The 18,190-nt window shown below is 35.2% G+C and overlaps 3 protein-coding genes across 3 annotated transcripts; 1 reads left to right on the top strand and 2 right to left on the bottom strand.

Annotated features, from left to right (window-relative positions):
- LOC109820801 (protein canopy-1) lies at positions 2,219-18,146 on the bottom strand. Its single transcript, XM_020387002.1, has 9 exons — positions 17,898-18,146; positions 12,097-12,123; positions 10,342-10,421; positions 8,777-8,849; positions 8,495-8,552; positions 5,730-5,781; positions 4,644-4,668; positions 3,029-3,120; positions 2,219-2,536 (listed from the first exon to the last, which is right to left on the bottom strand). The coding sequence occupies exons 1-9, from the start codon at positions 18,006-18,008 to the stop codon at positions 2,503-2,505; spliced, it is 552 nt and encodes a 183-aa protein (XP_020242591.1). The 5' UTR covers positions 18,009-18,146; the 3' UTR covers positions 2,219-2,502.
- On the bottom strand, positions 13,849-14,759 carry LOC109820784. The gene has a single exon (XM_020386985.1). The coding sequence runs from the start codon at positions 14,757-14,759 to the stop codon at positions 13,923-13,925; it is 837 nt and encodes a 278-aa protein (XP_020242574.1). The 3' UTR covers positions 13,849-13,922.
- On the top strand, positions 15,700-16,969 carry LOC109820791 (glutathione S-transferase T3-like). Its single transcript, XM_020386992.1, has 2 exons — positions 15,700-16,081; positions 16,163-16,969. The coding sequence occupies exons 1-2, from the start codon at positions 15,788-15,790 to the stop codon at positions 16,529-16,531; spliced, it is 663 nt and encodes a 220-aa protein (XP_020242581.1). The 5' UTR covers positions 15,700-15,787; the 3' UTR covers positions 16,532-16,969.

The following is an 18,190-nucleotide window of genomic DNA, read 5'->3' as shown; positions in this document are numbered from 1 at the left end:
GAATACGATAATGTTACCTTGGAAAAATTCTCATAATTAAGATCTATGGTTACTGGTATATAATCTTTCCTTAAGAGTATATTAGCCTCGTGGGATATCACATTAAAGTGAAAACTAATTATTAAAATTGTAAAGGGTATAAAATACTGTGAATTCATGTAAATTATAAAATGAAAACATAGGATTGCGATGAGAATGAAATTATTACATAAAAATTATTTTTTTCATAGAAGGATTTTCACCTTCATGTACTATTTATTGTAAATTGTACTTATGTGAATTGACCGTGTAATTTTGACTTTGGTTATGGTAATTTTAATACTTTTGATTAACTATATAGGTATATAGACAATAAATCATTTTTCTTTTTCATGTGAAATTAGAAGAAATGTTTTACAACCGGGTTAAGTAAGAAATAGAACAAAAAAAAGGATAATGATATTTAACCTCAAGCAACATCCAATCTAGTAAAATGAAAAGTGAAAAAAATACACACATTTTTTAGTTCGTAATGGCCTGGTAATCCTTAATAGCTATTTTGCAACAATAACAATATTGCGCTGTCAAAAGATGATTGATGAGATTCTTAAACTCTATTAAATTAGAAATTTGGATTCTCTAAAATCTTGATTGTAGAGAACACCTACAATTAGCTATGTGAACTAATACTATTGACTTATCTCAATCGGTCCCATAATTAAAAGTATTTTTATATTATTTAGATAACTAATATCATTAATGCGGTCCACCAATTGAGAAGATTACCTTGGTGATGAGTTGTAGAGGTTCTCTTCAATCAATGAAGTAGAGGATTACTGGCAGCCTAAGTCATTGATTATTAGAGATAAGGTTAATTGCTGATAGACCCCTCTTAGTCTTAGTTGTAGCGGTGCTGATAGACCCATGTATTATTTTTCAACTGAGGATAGACCCTCTGAATGAAGTCTTTTTAGTGTCAAAGAAGTTCACTTAGGCTTTTTTTTTTTCAACTCTTAATAGAGCTAAAGAAGTTCACTCAGGAGGTCTATTCAAACAAATAGAACTGTATGAAGTCTATCCACACTTGGTCATAGCACAAGCGTCTAATCCACATATAATACCTTAGGCATGGTTTGGTAAAGGAAAGGTGAGGTCCGATGAGGGATGAAACTAGAAGCCATGTTTGGTAGGAAATTCACTTTTTTTTCTTTTTTCTTGCTTTTTTTTCTTCTTCTTCTTCACCCCCCCATGTCATTGCACCTCCCCGCTCCTCACTTTCATCCTCAACAAGAATCATCCATATTCACCAATATTGGACACAAACTGACAAATCCGGATTGAGAGAGAAACACAATCAAATAAAAAATAATGCATATCGGATATAAGAAAAATGGACAAGGCTAAAAGCTTTTATCAATCGTGCGATATCAGAACTATCTAAGTACAACAGATTACATCCACCAAAGATCAATGCCCAGCACCCCAAAAACCAAAAGATAATCCCTAGGATCACTAACATCAGCTTCAAATCACTACTTTAAGAACAACAACTCCATGATATTCGATCCAAAAGTATTCGGATATTCATGCCTTGATTTTGACTTTTCTATCTAGATCAGAGTTCATATCAAAATCCTACTAAAAATAGAAAAAAAAGATATTGTTTCCTAAACGATATTATATCCGTACACAACCAGGTATGAATATTGAATATTGATATTTATTTCCCATCCGATATAAATCATAAACGAAGATCTGTCCGTGGGTATTTGTATCTGCTTATACTCATAATGCTGAAGGATAGAACCACAATGAAGGACAACAAAAGACACAAGGAAACAACATAACAGGACAAAATAATTAATCAAGATAGTTTGTCCGTTGGAGCAGAGGAACGGGTGTGTCCTGACTCCTAATCTATTCCTTTACACAAATAGGAGAATCAGAGATCCAATGTTCATGCTACAGAAATGCTACAGTAGCATTTACTGTAGCAGTATTACTGTAGCTAATAATGAATTAAAAAGCATTATTGTAGCACACGGGTATACTGTAGCATTTAAAAAGGTATTGTAGCAGAACGGGATACTGTAGCACTTTCAAAAATGCAAATCATACCATATTAAAAAGCGGGGTTACTGTAGCAAAAAATACTGTGCTTTGCACGGACCGCAAACTAGTATAAGAATATGCTAACATACTACTCAAAATAGCTTAATCAAATGCAAGAACATGCTAATAGAACAGAAAAGACACGTTACAAAATTATCTCCAAGATCCAAGTTTCTTTAATTAGTCAGTGTGAGATAACATAAGTTTATGCTCATTACGTTTATGTTCACACATCAAGAACGGGTATCCTTTTAGAACAGGGAGCCTAAAAACTATCTCAAATAGCCTCAACCATTTGCGTTAAGAGAGTATAAAGAGTTAAAGGACCTTAAATGATGAGTTGGTTCCCAGCACCCAGATCGTTTTGTGTGGTGTGCTGAAAAAGAATCTGTTTAGCTAATTGATCTCCCTTCATAGCTCCTTGTCATCAATATCTGATGAACCTCTGCACAGAACGTAACAAAAAGGAGATCAAATGATCAATCTAATCCTACATATGATAAAGGTAGCAATTTGGACATTACTAGTTATACAATAGCTGAAGGGGAAATAAACGATTGAAGAGTGAAAGGTTGCCTATCTGCTAGCATAGGTGATGAGGACTGTGTTATGCTGTGATATCATCTAGACCCCTAAAGAGAACTATGACTGGTGTCACACACAAAAAAGGTACAACCATCTAGGATACATATATATCGACCTTCAATTTGGGTTTTAGGTGGCTGGCAAGTTGGATTGGATAGTGTGCCAACAAATACACAAGGCCAGAGGTATATTGTTAAGAGCACATTTCAAGCCATTCCATTAGCAATAGTATGGATGATTTACTGTAGTCACAGGATTCACACATCGCCTTCATGACAGGTGAAAGTAATGTTTACTACTACTTCCAGATATTGAAGTGTCTAAAAGCATGCATGTTTGTATTCAAATGTACCTTGTTTTGCTGCAATGTTTGCTAAGATCTTGACAGAGGGCCTTGCTTACTTCTCCTGTTTCTATTGAACCTTGTTTTATCCACTCAGCAAGCTGCATATCAACATTTATAGACAAATAAGTTCACGGTAAATAAGCTGAAGCCCCAACTCATAAGTTCAAATAAGGAACTTTATAGCAATGTTTGTCTATCTTACACAGAAGCATAAGTGTCACAGAAAGAAAGCTCTGAATTTATTATGTTATGTGTAAGATGAAACTTCCAGGTTTAAGTCCTCTTCGTAGCTACCAAGTACTTGACAATCTAAGAAATTTATGTCAATTTTTGTACATTTGCTTCTAAGACAAATGTTTTCCATTTTTCTTCATTTTGCCTTGGTAGTTTGAGTTCTGCAAGAGGTTCCATTATTCAATCTTTTGCAACTTAAAGTCAGACGGTCGTGTTTGTCACACTCCATCAAGAAACATGCTGAACACTTTGGAACAAGAAAACAATACATTGCATTCATATTCTATAAATCCTCTACAAACCTTTTGTTTATACACTTGCTTTTCTTTAAAAAAAAAGAGTATGAAACTACAACGAGTAAGCATAAAAAATTATAATGAAATTCATATCTTATCAGAGACAAGATCATTATTCCATAAGAAAAGAACAAGTGATGGACATTAATAGAAGAGTTCCATCAGTATTAGCTTGAATATTTATCTATTGGCACCCTATTAGTTGATAGTTAACCAGCTCAGTATCCATTCAAAGATGAGAAGAGCAAGAATGGCTGCATTTGGTGCTGATGTGGCAGTGGTAGTGGTTGGTTGGGCAAAGTTCACCAATTTATATATATATTTATTTTTTTTAAATTTTAATTTTTTATTTTCTTATTTTTATTATATTTTTTTGGGATAGAAATCTAACCAGATTTTAGCAACCAGAAAACAAACACTAAACTTATAGTCTTCAAACTAAGAGGGAGAAAAAAGATACAAATTGGTTTATCATTCTGCCTCTATACATGGACCTAGCTGCACTTTTATTGACAGTTAACTTGTGTGTAATAACATACAGGTAGGCTCATATTGGTTGATTGTAGTTAAAATTTACAGGTACCTATATATTAACCTTTCTGAGTCCTTGCTTTGACATATTGTGCCTTTTCTTTTTCTTTTTTTCTTTTTTTTTTTTGTAATATGAGGGAAAACTTCGGCCAGACACGAGGATCCCCAGGCCGAAGCCCAAGTTTGATCCCTGATCCCGACCAAGTAAACCTCAGGCTTGGGGTCCCACCTCCCATTCCCACACTCCAGTTTAGGCAGATGGATTTGGACCAGCGACCTAGGGTGTTGGCAGCATTGCCATTGCGTCCCCACGCCAACTGTACTATCCGCAGTGGGTATTGTATCACTATGCTACTTCTTTTCACTTAAAAGAGATTGTATGAGGTTCATATGCATGACATAGTATTCCAAGCAATGTTGTTCTGTATATTTTAAGACTGTTAGCAAGTTAATTCAGCAATCTCATTCTATTTCATAATATATGGGAAGAACAAAACTCCTACGAATAAATCTACAGAGAAAATAATATAAAGAAATTAGATGACATGGAGACTTCTCACCTCATCTTCAGTTTCCTCCAGCAACCTGCAGATTGAAAACTAGGTTAGACTTCCATGAAGATATAAAACAGCAACTAACCATATAATTTTCAATAGACATTAAGTTATCATTGGTGTACCGATGCCAGCTTTGGAAAAAGTTAACCATAAAACATGTTAACAGGAACCATGTAAATATAAACTGCATCAGCGCTGAGTTAAAATAATGAATCACAGTATATCGGGTTAGTTTTGATTGCAAATGCAAAGGACATGCTAACTAGCTATCACTCACTAAAGCACAGAAAAGGTTTAAACAGAGCAATAGATGTCATCTCTTAAGCTCCAATTTGTGATTAAACGGGATTGATACATCTGCATTACAACTACAAGCACTAGCAAACACTCTAAGTGTGACACATGGAAAGAAAAGAACTCAAACTCAATTTGAACAATTGGGCAACAGATTTCTCTAGAATGATTAAATCTTAATAATCATAAATGTTGAAAGTAAATTTGATATTATGCACAATAGTCTCGTCTTTGATATTATGCATAATAGTCTCGTCTTTTCTCTTTCTTTTTTGTTTTTGGTCCTTAGTGGTCCCTTGGACTATCACGTGAGTTTGGAGGGTCAAAGTCTTAGGATGCCCTTTTAGGAATAGCTTACTAACCCCTCTATACTTCATTTATGGCCTGTTTGGATGGGAGGGTAGAGAGGGGGAGGGGAAGAGAAATCTAATTTTAACCTTGTTTGGGAGTTCCATTTAGGAGGGTAGAGGAAGGGAATGGGGGGAAATTTTGAGCCAAGATCTTACACCCCAAATTGGGGTGTAATGAAGGGGAAGGGAAGGAAGGGGAACTTTTCCCCTTCCTTCCCTTTCCTAAGTCATCTCCCAAACACACTATTAGACATTAATTTTTAACCCGAGGCCTTATTCGAGAAAAAGAAGGAAAAGAAAAAGATGACTGCTTCAGAAAATTTGATGTAGTGTCCAGAAAATGCATGCAACACTTTAGAAAAATTGATTTCATGAACAGACGACACGTGCTACAATCAAACTAAGTAGAGAATTATAGAAGATATACATCAAACAGTCCACTTACCTTCCGCAAAAGGAGGAAATATCTTTTGAGGATGCACGTGCTTCTCGCTTATCTATTAATCCAAAAGGACATTTGTTTAGAATCTCATGAAGAATTTCAACATTAAGTTCAACAACAAGAGAGAAGCATATCCATGGTAAATGACAAGCAAACCAAAAGAATCATGGATCATAGTTGATATCCTCATGGAATAAGAAACTGGCAGCAACTTCAGCAATCAGTTATGTATGGTAGCACATAAATTCACCCCCGTTGAAGATAGCATAATATAGAACTTCACAAGATATAGTACCTATTATCATTATAATCCTTAACATATGACAAGTTATCTGAATATATAGGTGTGTATTGTGCATCTGTATTTCTCTTTTTCACACCAACTGAAAATAAATGATGGCTAGAATGTGGAATACGAAGTTATCATCCATCCATCAGCTAATAGCTGAATAGGCTTGTAAGACTATCAAACCAGATCGACTGGCTTATAAATAGGTGACCCCTTTTTTATTAGCTGGAAATTCCGTGAAATACTGAAGGAACCCAAGTGGATTTTTTATAAGAGGAATGCAGAAGTATAAAACATGAGAAGAGAAAAACAAACTTCACTCATGGCAAACACACCCCAAGAGAGTACAACTCCACTGTATAATAATTTTTGGAACCTGTCGGAGTGCAACTCTAAACAAAATAAATACTTCAAATAGCTAGATGTGAATCTGAGACTAAAAAATGAAGATAAATCTAGTAATTTTGAGCTGTGAAAGGGAGATGAGATACTACTTTAGAAGCTAAAGAGTTGCCATGGCATTATTCTCACTATAGATACAGATTACTTTTGCTTGACAGGTCCCCAAGCTATGTCTAATATTCTGACTTACGTAAAAATACAACCAAGGAATGCAGACAAAACCATCAAGGGAAAGGATATCGACTGTCTGAACTACTATGTGCTTCAGAGCTCCAAAAACAATTGAAGATCAGACCATCACAGGGTCAATAGCCTCTGCAGATAGGAGCTTACCTAGGGGGGAAAGGAAGCATGATAGATATCATGTCAAGTCAGTTTGGATTGGTTACTAACCCACAGACTTAATATACTAACATGCTAGTCTGTGAAGCACGGGTACTACCCGTCTCGGGTGTGGGTATGTGCCCAATATGGCTTGGACACGGTAACAGCAACTGGAAGTCGTGATTGGGGGAAAATGAATAAGATGGGGTTTTCTTATCGGGTTCAAAGCAAAACGGTGTTTTGAACCCGTTAACCCATGACCCGTTTTTTAGGTCATTATCCAAACTTAATATACACCGAATCTCTCTCGGAACTGCTGTTCTCACACGTTTTTTTTCAGGCTTCCAATCGTCTTATCTCTCTGACTGCATCATCTTGCTCAAAACATCCGATGGTACCTAAATTTCATTGTTACTCAGTGCTAGAGAGGAGATTCAAGAAATTACAAAGAGGTAAGTGTGAGTTATTTATGTACTGATGTTTTAGGGCTTTTTTTTAGAGTTTTCTAATTTAAAGTTCAATTAAGTTTTTCATTTGTGTTTCTATTCTCCATAGTTCCCATTTTTTCATTGAAGTTTTGTTATTGTGAATATTTTCAATTATTTTGTTTTTTTATCAATTTGTAATGATAACTCCTCTACAGCTATGGTAAAATTGTGCAATTTATTGTGAATATTTTCAGTTTTATTTTGTTTTTTATCAATTTGTGAGAGTTACTGTTCCCATGATCCTGTACAAAATTTTATAATATTTACTTGGGTTGGTCTTGTGAACAAGCTGAATGCTATTCAAGTTCTTTTTTGATAGTTTCCTGAATAATGGCATTACACTCGACTATCTGTGATATTTTCAGTTTCATGTTCTTTTATTTCTAGGCCACCAAGTCTTAATGTCAGTATCTAATTATGTCACTTTTTTTCTTGGCCGCCTCTGTTCTACTTTTCAAAAGCTCATTACGGTCCAGTTTATGGATTCATCATCTGCAACGTACACAGTTCCTCATTTATAATCTACATGCTAAAAGAAATATAGCAAATGTGTGTGTGTGTAGTTGTATCACTGTACCCTGCTGTTTACAAATTTGCTGTGTGCCGTACCCATACCTGTGATGCATAGATGCTAGTCCAGTTTACCAGGATTACCATAGTATCCCCATAGCTAGTTGCAAAGATTTGCATAGAATTACTCACAATTATGGTAGTAAACATCATGTCAGCTTATCTTCTATCATTAATAAAATAATAGATACCCACCTTTTCCTGAGTAATTCTCCACATGGATAAACTAATTGTCCAAAAAAAGGAATCTGGTTAAGTTGTTTTCTATTTCTTATTTCAAACATAACAATTCCAATCCTCACTGTCTTTGCAAATAATATAACCAAAAGGGTAATTTGACCTGCATGAGTAGCTGAAAGAGCTAACAAAAGTCCCAAAATTTTGAGTAAGTGTAAGTGGAATTGTGAGGCAAAAAAAAATGCATCCAATCGTAAGAGGCAACGTTAAGCAAGGCAAAATGCACCTGACCATAATAATGAATGAACTTAAGGATAATTCCATATCTGCAAATAATAATAACTAGTCTAGTCATTACTTTATCAACATGTTTCTTAATTTAAAAAGAAACATATATATCAGGAGCAAAATCTCCTCTAATACTGAGCTAAATTCTACAAAATAAAGGCCAAAAGAAGTGATGATGAAGAAGAAAAAAGACGGTGCTTGCAGATTAATTCAGGTTCCAAGGTTATCACCAGCACGAAGGTTATCCCAGTTCTTCACTTTAATCCAAGCTCGCTTTCCAGAATCCAACTGCAAAAAGTTCTATTATCAAATTTCACCACAATGATTTAAATTTTACTAAATACCTGACCCTATGAAGTACCAACAGACTAAAATACAATTTATAGTCGGAAATGTGTCCTAATATATGTTAGCATGGCATTAACGAGAACAGGAGAAACGCAATCAAATGGTTACTTAATTCATATGCAGTAAACAAGTACAAGTATATTAAATTAATTGTGAAAATATACCTTTTCAAGAGCATAGTCCAGCATTTTGTCACAGAGACCATCCAGGAGTTCAACAACTCTAAGATCACTGACTCTGGTACAAAATAAAATCTCTAAACTTTGATATCAGCTCACCACTAATAAAAGAAACCAGCAGTCACAAAGATGAATGAATATGCAAGTTAACCACTATATATTATCAATATCATGATAATGCAGTTAGGTACCGTTTGGCAAAGGGTTAAGTAAGGGGTTAAGGAAACTTAACCCCTTCTTAACCCGCCAAACACAAAAAATCTATACAGTGGTTAAAGTGAGTTAACCTTTCATAATTTGCCAAACATAAAAAATATAGAAGGGTTAAGTTAACCCCTCTAGAGGGATTAAACTGAGTTAACCCCTCAAAATGAGGGGTTTACTAATACTCCTATTTAGAAGGAATAAAAGTTAACCATTCTAATTATAAAGAAAATAGTCAAAATCATTGTTATTCCCAAACACTAAAACTGATCACAAGGACTAAAATAAAACTTATTTAACGGGTTAATAATTTAGTCCTTCAAATTATCGAATGGGCTAAGTACATTAATCCTTCTCTTTAACCCTTCTTCCTTAACTCTTTGCCAAACGGGGCCTTAAAGAATATCACAGCATAGAGAAGGTTTACAAAACTCAATGAGAAAAGTATGTCTATAAACAAATTTCCAGACAAGGAAGCTGATGAAAGAAATATCAACATTCATCACTTACAGTTCAATGCATTTGGATCATTTATATATAAGAACATCCTAAATAAACTCTCATTTGCAGATAATTTCCAAGTGACCAATTCATCAAGTGAAAGGATATAAAAAGTATGGATCAGAAGTGGCTATTTTGCAGGCAAGTATGTGAGAGATGAACAAAGAAGGAAGAAAAAAGTAACAACTAAAAATATAGAAAGTGCTTTTGAGTCATGAAGTTACAATTGACTGCATGATCTGACAATGAAGTAGTCTCTTCTTAGATCTATCTTCTTCATCACCTAATACAGTTGATAGCAAGAGTTTAATCTCTTACTGACAGCACTCACAGTTCTAAGAGATATAAAACATGAAAAAACTAGTAAAGATGTTGTGTGAATTTATTTCTTTGGCAAAGCACAACAGTCTAATTCGAAGCATCTACTTCCAAATGTTTTCACCTAAACTATTGCATTTTTACAGACACAGTGGATCTTTATCTAGCTCAGTAAACTGTGGCATTTCACTCATCATACATTGTCCACATGACTACGTAAATCCAAGAGACACTGTTGTGGTTTATACAGCAGAAGATTTGATAAAAACAAAAAACTTAGTTAGTCATGTGACCCAGCTTAACAGCAAAGTAAAAAAACAGAGCCGACAAGATCCACAACAATAATGCAAATAAGAAGCTAGAATACAGGTATGCTCATAGCTTGAGCTACAAATGAATTAAAGGACAATTAAATTTTTACAGTAAAATTTGCAATGGCATGATTCAAAAGTCCTAACATAATAATTTTGAACGAGACAGCTATTCCTGGGATAAAATTAGAATGGTTCACGTTTTTATCATCAAACCTGTAATCTATGACTTTTCCTTCACGTTGGCCTTTAGAATCCAAACGATGACGCATGTCCAGATGATTTCTTGGCTTCTCCTGGAGGAAGTACAAGACGGGAAACATTTTCAATGTTTTCGACGCATCATATGATATCATATTCGTATGCATTCTAGTCACACATGAACTAGAATATTGGTGGTATTGACACCCAAAAAACAATCTCTTTTAAAAAAGAGGCATTAACAGGGTGGTATAAGTGCATTGCTTCCTGTCATTTATTGATCATTGTCTGTTTGACAGAAAAGGTATCATGGTGAAGTTCTCAATATCATCCTTGATTGCAGCAGCCACAGACAGGACTACGACAACCAAACTTGAAAAAAGATGCTCAAATAGCTAAAATTGCTAGGAAAAGAAGTGCATATGAAATTTATATCATGACCTGGGCACTTAGGAGTGTGTATATACAAAGGCAAGGATTTCACATTTCAGTGAAATATTTCCTGCGCTATAAAGCTAATAACTGAAAAATGTAAGGTATGTCTGATCAAAAAGGATTCCATCCTAGAAAGACTGCTTTGTATCAAGTAATTGGATCTTACGAATTTTCCAAGGAGCAAGTTCATATGTTGGAACACTTCTTCATAATTATGGTGTGGAAATAGACCATGTAACTAAGCTTAATGGTAACTCTATTTTTCAGATGTTCGCTTGCGCAGATTATTGTGTACATAACAAGTGTGACTGTTTACAGTTTTCATGAAAAAATAGTAGACCACGTTAATCGTAAACATCAATCATGTCAATGATAAGTGGAACATGATAGTAAACCTTCTAGATAAGTGGATGCTGACACAATTAGGAACTGATGTGAAACAACCAGATCATTTGGTGTTTATTCACAGCAATGACTAAGCTATTTTTATTTACAGGATAGGTACAAGACTACGAGCAATACAGCAAAGAACTAAATGCATAACAGAAACATGGAAGAATGAGCATAGACTTAGAATATTTCTAGTTTAAGGAAAACTTGAAAGTAATGTAAATTAGGAATGTATTCAAACAACTCAACCACACACCGATCTGAGTGTTTTAATTTTTTTTTATTATTAAATTTACAGTGAAGAGCACCTAAGGGAACTGTTGGTGTGACCTCTCAATCAGCTCACACAAAGATAATTTATATATTTCAAGCTTATGCTAATGAAAGAAATGATAAAAGAGACTGTAGAACGAACTCTGAGATTGTAGAACAAACTGTAAGCTTTACAAAGTTACATGCATACATACATCAATATGTGTGGTACATGTGCATTGTGCAAACAAATTACCGACATGCAACAAGAAACACGTGCATTCACACACAGCACACGCGTTACAAGTATACAAATATGCATGTACATGTATACATACATACATATGTATACATGCATAGATATGAATTATATACACATATACTTTACATACATTCACATATACTTTACATACACATACACATAGCTGGAAACAAGAAACCCGACAAACGTATTGAAACTAACATGGCTATTGATGATTCAAGGATGAGAACGTCAAAAGATATAATAAAACAGTCGAGTGAACATAACCACCAGAGCATGGTACAGCCTGGAGTCACATGTTCGATGACAAGAATATTCAAGTTAAACCAATATATTTATCCTACAGCATCATGCTCTGAAACATGTACTCTAATAAATTCCACAACATGGGAAAATCAATACATACAAGAAACAGGGAAGAAAATACTCACATTAGAAAGTCCAATCTCTAGTTCAGCCTGCAAATACCCAGAGCACAATTAAGTATCATTGATATATGAAAGGAAGGATAGTGTATTACACAAAAAGTACGAATTGACAAACCAATTAACTCACGTATCTAGTTCAACTTGAAAGTTATTTGTAACAACACTCAGAATCACTTTGTAAGGTTACCAAATATTAATCAAAGTTTGTCATATCCAAGAAGCAGAAAGAACCATAAACGCCCATTATTTATCAACTAGAAGAAGAGGATGTGGAAAAGAATATATTCATAAAGTAAGCATTCATCCTTCAGAAGGCTTAGAGTCAATGAAGACTGCACTTTCTGAAAAAATAATAATAATTATTTACGTTGAATTACTAAATGTTTATGATCAATAATTCAAGATTGCACAAACGTTAACACAAGACTCTGCATGCAACTCATTTTTAGAGAAACTAGTTAGATAGAAGTAACTTCTGCATCACCATAATCAACGAAATTATTGTATATTACTTGAGGTTCAATAAAGAGACTCTAATATGTCAGTTGAAAATTTGAAGATCGCAATTATTTGGACCTGGAGGCACAGAACTTTGGTGTACAAGCACTATACGTATATATATGATTATATTACGAACCAAAGATCGTGAAGTATATGCACATTGGCAAAGGGATGTGAACAATCAATTACAAAGAGCTCTATTACTCTTTTCTCTCAGGAACCTAGATTATACTAGAAAATTCTACTTCATCCTACTACAGAAAAGGTTGCTGTGATCTCAGTTTCATGCCACGATATTCCTTGTTGTCCTGGTTGCTTAAAAAAGTTGAGCAAGTGGTTATATGTGCCATCCTTTAATTTATTACAAGTTGCAGTTGCATTGATGGTTCATAGTCTTAGTACTTTATAAATGAAAATTTTTGTGTATATTGGAAATGACAATCTGATAAAAAAAGGATTAAAAAAGCATGACCCCAGAAGAAGGTATTAATGTTGTCTTGAGAGCAGCTCCAACCGGACTGCATTTCTCCAAAATGCAGCCCGGTTGGCATCCAACCGAGCTCCAAATTTTGGAGCTTGGCTGCAAAAAATCCCACCCGGCTGCATATTTGGAGTTTTTGCTCCAAATATGCAGCCCCCTCCATTTCACTATTCCCCCTAAAAAATAACAATATTACCCTTCTAACTAACTAATTATTTTTAGATATTCAACTTAAAATCAACATAAGTTTATTTCTACTAATTATTTTTAAATAAAAGTTTTACAGTTGGAAATGTTTTGTCGATACCTTCAAAATGAGACTAATATTGAATAATATTAATTGAAATATAAAATTTCAAGAACCAAGTAATTAAAAATGAAAAAGTCATTATTTCAAAGGCAAAAAAAGTTACATCGCTTCATTTCCATATCTTTCCCACAAATGTTCAATCAATGCATTTCGAAGTGCAAAATGAGCTTCTTTGTTTTTCAACCTCTTATGTCGAGCAAGAAACCGTTGGAATCGTTCAGTTTCCGTTATCTCCATATTTTCAACATTCGGAATTGATTGTGGAGTTGAAATGACAACATCTTCTTGCTCGTCGCGTTCGTCTTCGACAATCATATTGTGCATTATAATACAAGCAGTCATGATATCATGCAGAGTTCGTTTATCCCAAAAACAGGCTGGCCCCTTGATGATAGCAAATCGTGATTGGAGAACACCGAATGGAGTTCGTTTATCCCAAAAACAGGCTGGCCCCTTGATGATAGCAAATCGTGATTGGAGAACACCGAATGACCGCTCAACATCTTTTCGACATGCTTCTTGCATCATTGCAAAATATTATTTATTTTTATCATCAGAATTAGAAATGGTTTGAACAAGTGTTGGCCATTTCGGATATATGCCATCGGCCAAATAATAACCGACATCATAATTTTTTCCTTGAATTGTGTAATGAGCAGGAGGAGCAATACCTTGTGATAGATTGTCGAACAAATTAGATGACTGCAATACATTAATATCGTTATTGGATCCTGGTAAGCCAAAGTATGCATGCCATATCCATAGATCATATGATGCTACTACCTCAAGAATAATGGTTAGACCTCTATGACGGCCTGAGTATTGTCCTGCCCATGCTATTGGACAATTTTTCCATTGCCAATGCATACAGTCTAGACTTCCTAACATTCCTGGAAAACCTCTTTCTTCGCCCTTTTGCAATAACCTTGCAACATCGTCGACATTGGGGGTCCTCAGATATTCATCTCCATATACTTCTACAATTGCTCTGCAAAATCTCTTTAAACATACAATTGCAGTTGACTCACCGATCCTAACATATTCGTCAGTACTATCTGCTGATGTTCCATACGCCAAGATGCGAAATGCCGATGTAATTTTTTGTAAAGTTGATAGCCCAAGTTTGCCGACACCATCCATCTTCTGTACGAAGAAGTTGTCATGCTCACGTACCACCTCGACTATACGAAGGAATAAACTCCTATGCATCCGAAACCTTCTACGGAATAGGTTTGCACCATATGTAGGGTTATCAGAAAAATAGTCATGGTAAAGTCGAGAATTACCTTCTTCCCTCCCGCGATTGATCACCAAATGACCAGGAACTGAGCCAATACGCTTTGGCCGCTCTGCCTCTTGAGAGAGATAAGTCATTATTTTATTATTAGAAGCATGTACGCGAGCTAAGAGTTCATCTTCCTTCTCCCATTGTGTTATATCTTCCTCCCAATCTTTAATGTACTGAGAAAATATTTTGTCGTCAGAAGAAGAAGAAGAAGAAGGAGGTAGATGTGATGGTCCGACTCTATAGTTCATTGATGAAGAAGTTATTTATAGAAATAATCATATAAGTTGTGAGTTATTTAGAGATGGATGGATGAAGAAGTTATTTATAGAAATAATCATATAAGTTGTGAGTTATTTAGAGATGGATGTAATGTCATTATATAATATGACTCCCGTTGTGAGTTATTTAGAGATGGATGTAATGTCATTATATAATATGACTCCCCACATTGGATTCTTTTCAACATTGGCTTCTCACCACATTGGATTCCTTTCGTGTTGGAGACTCCCCACATTGGATTCTTTTCAGTATTGGTTTCTCACCCCCATATTAGATTCTTTTTGTGTTGGAGACTCCCCACATTGGATTCTCCTAATGTTGGACTCCCCACATTGGATTCCTTTCTTGTTGGAGACTCCCCACATTGGATTCCTGGTGTTAGAGTCCCCACATTGGATTCCTTCCATGTTGGAGACTCTTCACATTGGATTCTTTTCAGCATTGGCTTCTCACCCCTCTCCCCCCACATTGGATTCCTTTTGTGTTGGAGACTCCCCACATTAGATTCTTTTTAGCATTGGTTTCTCACCCCCCCACATTGGATTCCTTTCGTGTTGGAGACTCCTCACATTAGATTCTTTTCAGCATTGGCTTCTCACCCCCCCCCACATTGGATTCCTTTCGTGTTGGAGACTCCCCACATTGGATTCTTTTCAGCATTGGCTTCTCACCCCCAGATTGGATTCCTTTTGTGTTGGAGACTCCCCACATTAGATTCTCCTGGTGTTGGAGACTCCCCACATCTGATCCCTATATAATACTTGCACAATTTTCATATCTCCACCACAACTCTTCTTATTCTATATTTATAACTCTTTACATTCCTCCTTAGATTATGGCATCTAGTCGCGGAAAATCTTTTTTACAAGAAGAAGACCAAATTTTATGCGCCACATGGCTCGAAATTTCTCAAGATCCAGTCATGGGTTCTAATCAAAAGAAGGACAAGCTGTGGGAACGAATTTCTGCTTTATTTCATGAAAGGATTTTGAATATTTGTAATGCTCAAAGGACTCCGAAGTCTCTCTCATGCCGAATGCAATTAATTATGAAGGCCATCAGTAAATTTCGAGGATGTATTCGACAAGTCGAGCGCTTAAATCCAAGCGGTGCTTCTGAGCTTGACATTGTAAGTATTTTGAATAACATAAATCTTGATTATCATCTACTATCATGTTATTAATAAATGTTTCTTCCTCTCTTGTGGTAGATTAAACGTGCTAGGATAATATTTGCAGAAGATCCAGAAGAGAGAAAGGGGTTTCTATTTGATCATGTTTGGTCAATTTTAAAAGATGCAGAGAAATGGGCAAATATAAGTGTCAGATCGCCTGCAACTTCCAAAACTTCAAAGTCCCGCTCATCTCAGGGATCAGATTCAAGTTCTCCTGTCGTCGACTTAAATGACGATAATGAGGAATATACTCATAATGACGAAGATATGATAACAAGTCGACCGACAGGAAGGAAGAAAGAGAAGATGAGGAGGCGACAGGCAACTGAAAAGAACCTCGACTTGGAAACTCTCAATAAAAGCAATCAAGAAATTATCGATATTTTAAAAAAAAGTCATGGATAACGAGAAAATAATAGAATAACAATGCACCAGATTATGATGTTAAGGGCCGAAAACGAAAAGAAAAAATTAGATATTCAAAGGGAACGCCAGGAAAGTAAGATTATGTTGATTAATCTTGATACTATTACTGATCCTTCGGAACGCGAGTATTTTCGAATTAAAAAACAAGAGATTTTAAATAGAAACACAACCGGAGGTTCTTCATCTGATATTCCTAATCCTGAATATAGTTATGCAGGAAGTCAATACGGAATACCTGACTACAGAAGCGGTGGATATGGAGGAAATGGCCTGCCCGATTTTTAGTTTTTTTTATATACTTTATTTTTCTATGTAATGCCGCTGAATGTAATATATAAAATTTCATCATTCGGAGTAGCTGTGAAGGTTGTTCCAAATATTATGCTATATTTTCTGCTTTTTAAAATTTAAAGGCTCTTATCTATGTCTTATTATCAATTTATTAAAGATAATTAATTTTATTTAAATAATAAGTATATTATATATTATACTTTTAGTATTAATTTATAATATATTTTATATTTTAAATTAATTCATATAATTTTTTAACATTTTATATTTTTTATATTTTCAAATCTATTTAAAGTATTATAAAAAAAATCAATTAAAAATACAAAATAGAGCTTCATATGGAGGGGGTGGTTGGAGTGCCCCCCTCTAAAAAAGCATATTCCCAAGAATATACTTTGGGGAGGCTGCATTTTGCAGCCTCCCCATTGGAGTTGCTCTGAGGACATGAATGTAGCTTTGCACAGAAAGATGGTTGTCAAAGAAGGTTTCTTCAAGAAGCACATCCGGAAAGGGATGGCTTCTTATCCTTTCATAAGAAGGTTGGCTTCGAAATCTAGTGTTATCATGCTTTGAGGACAGAATGATGTGGCTTCCTGAATCCATGAATCTCGAAAAAATCAGAATGGATAAATCATCGATAAGACGACAGTACAAGAATCCCCAAGGTCATAATAGTGATAGAGAACATAATAACCAAGTTACGCAAAATTGTTTTAGTTTGTTTTCTCACTTCCAAGTCCACATCCAAAACCAATACGAAAAGTTAAAGGGCATAAAGATACTGGATACGTTTTTCTCAAAACCAAAAACGCTAGCATATTCTTTTTGAAATTTCATCAATTGCCACGGTGAGCAAATAGGTCCGAAGAACTATTTCACAGGGTGATCTAGAATAAATAATTAATTAACAACATAACCTCAAAGAAATCGATTTTACACAAAAAGAAAAACAATTTCAAGGCAAATCCAATGAGACCCAAGCTTAAACCTTACATGTGACGCAGGCAAACTCAAAAGAAAAAAAATTAAATTAAATTCGATAATTATGCTTTACCGCAACAGCATTGCAAGCGGCGCATTTGTCATCGACGGATGAGACCAGAGATAGGGTAGCGAGGATCGCGGCGATCAAAAAGATCGAAACTTTGTGGATCTTGGTACCCATTTTATCGTCCCCTTAGATCTACGAAAATTATGGTCTTGTGTTTAGGGGAGTGGAGAGATCTCCGAAGAAGAAGATGATCCTTCTATAAATCGCCGGCGCTGCTTGAGATCGGAGATCCGTTCGATCACGTGCTCCGCATGCGTGGGCTACTAATCTTTAAAACCATACGGGCTTGGGTCTTT

This window comes from Asparagus officinalis, chromosome 1 (assembly GCF_001876935.1).
Source record: "Asparagus officinalis chromosome 1, Aspof.V1, whole genome shotgun sequence".
Classification (NCBI taxonomy): Eukaryota; Viridiplantae; Streptophyta; class Magnoliopsida; order Asparagales; family Asparagaceae; genus Asparagus; species Asparagus officinalis.
Note: the sequence above shows the minus strand (reverse complement) of the source record. Positions and strands in the feature narration are given on the sequence as shown.

What these genes read in the sequence shown, in the direction of transcription:
- LOC109820801 (XM_020387002.1), bottom strand. Translation starts at nt 18,008, where the DNA reads ATGGGTACCAAGATCCACAAAGTTTCGATCTTTTTGATCGCCGCGATC. An exon ending in CCGCTTGCAATGCTGTTGCG is followed by an intron (nt 12,124 to 17,897) that starts GTAAAGCATAAT and finishes GGGTATTTGCAG; the next exon opens with GCTGAACTAGAGATTGGACT. An exon ending in GGAAAAGTCATAGATTACAG is followed by an intron (nt 8,850 to 10,341) that starts GTTTGATGATAA and finishes ATTTTGTACCAG; the next exon opens with AGTCAGTGATCTTAGAGTTG.
- LOC109820791 (XM_020386992.1), top strand. Translation starts at nt 15,788, where the DNA reads ATGGCATCTAGTCGCGGAAAATCTTTTTTACAAGAAGAAGACCAAATT. An exon ending in GTGCTTCTGAGCTTGACATT is followed by an intron (nt 16,082 to 16,162) that starts GTAAGTATTTTG and finishes CTCTTGTGGTAG; the next exon opens with ATTAAACGTGCTAGGATAAT.
- LOC109820784 (XM_020386985.1), bottom strand. Translation starts at nt 14,759, where the DNA reads ATGACTTATCTCTCTCAAGAGGCAGAGCGGCCAAAGCGTATTGGCTCA.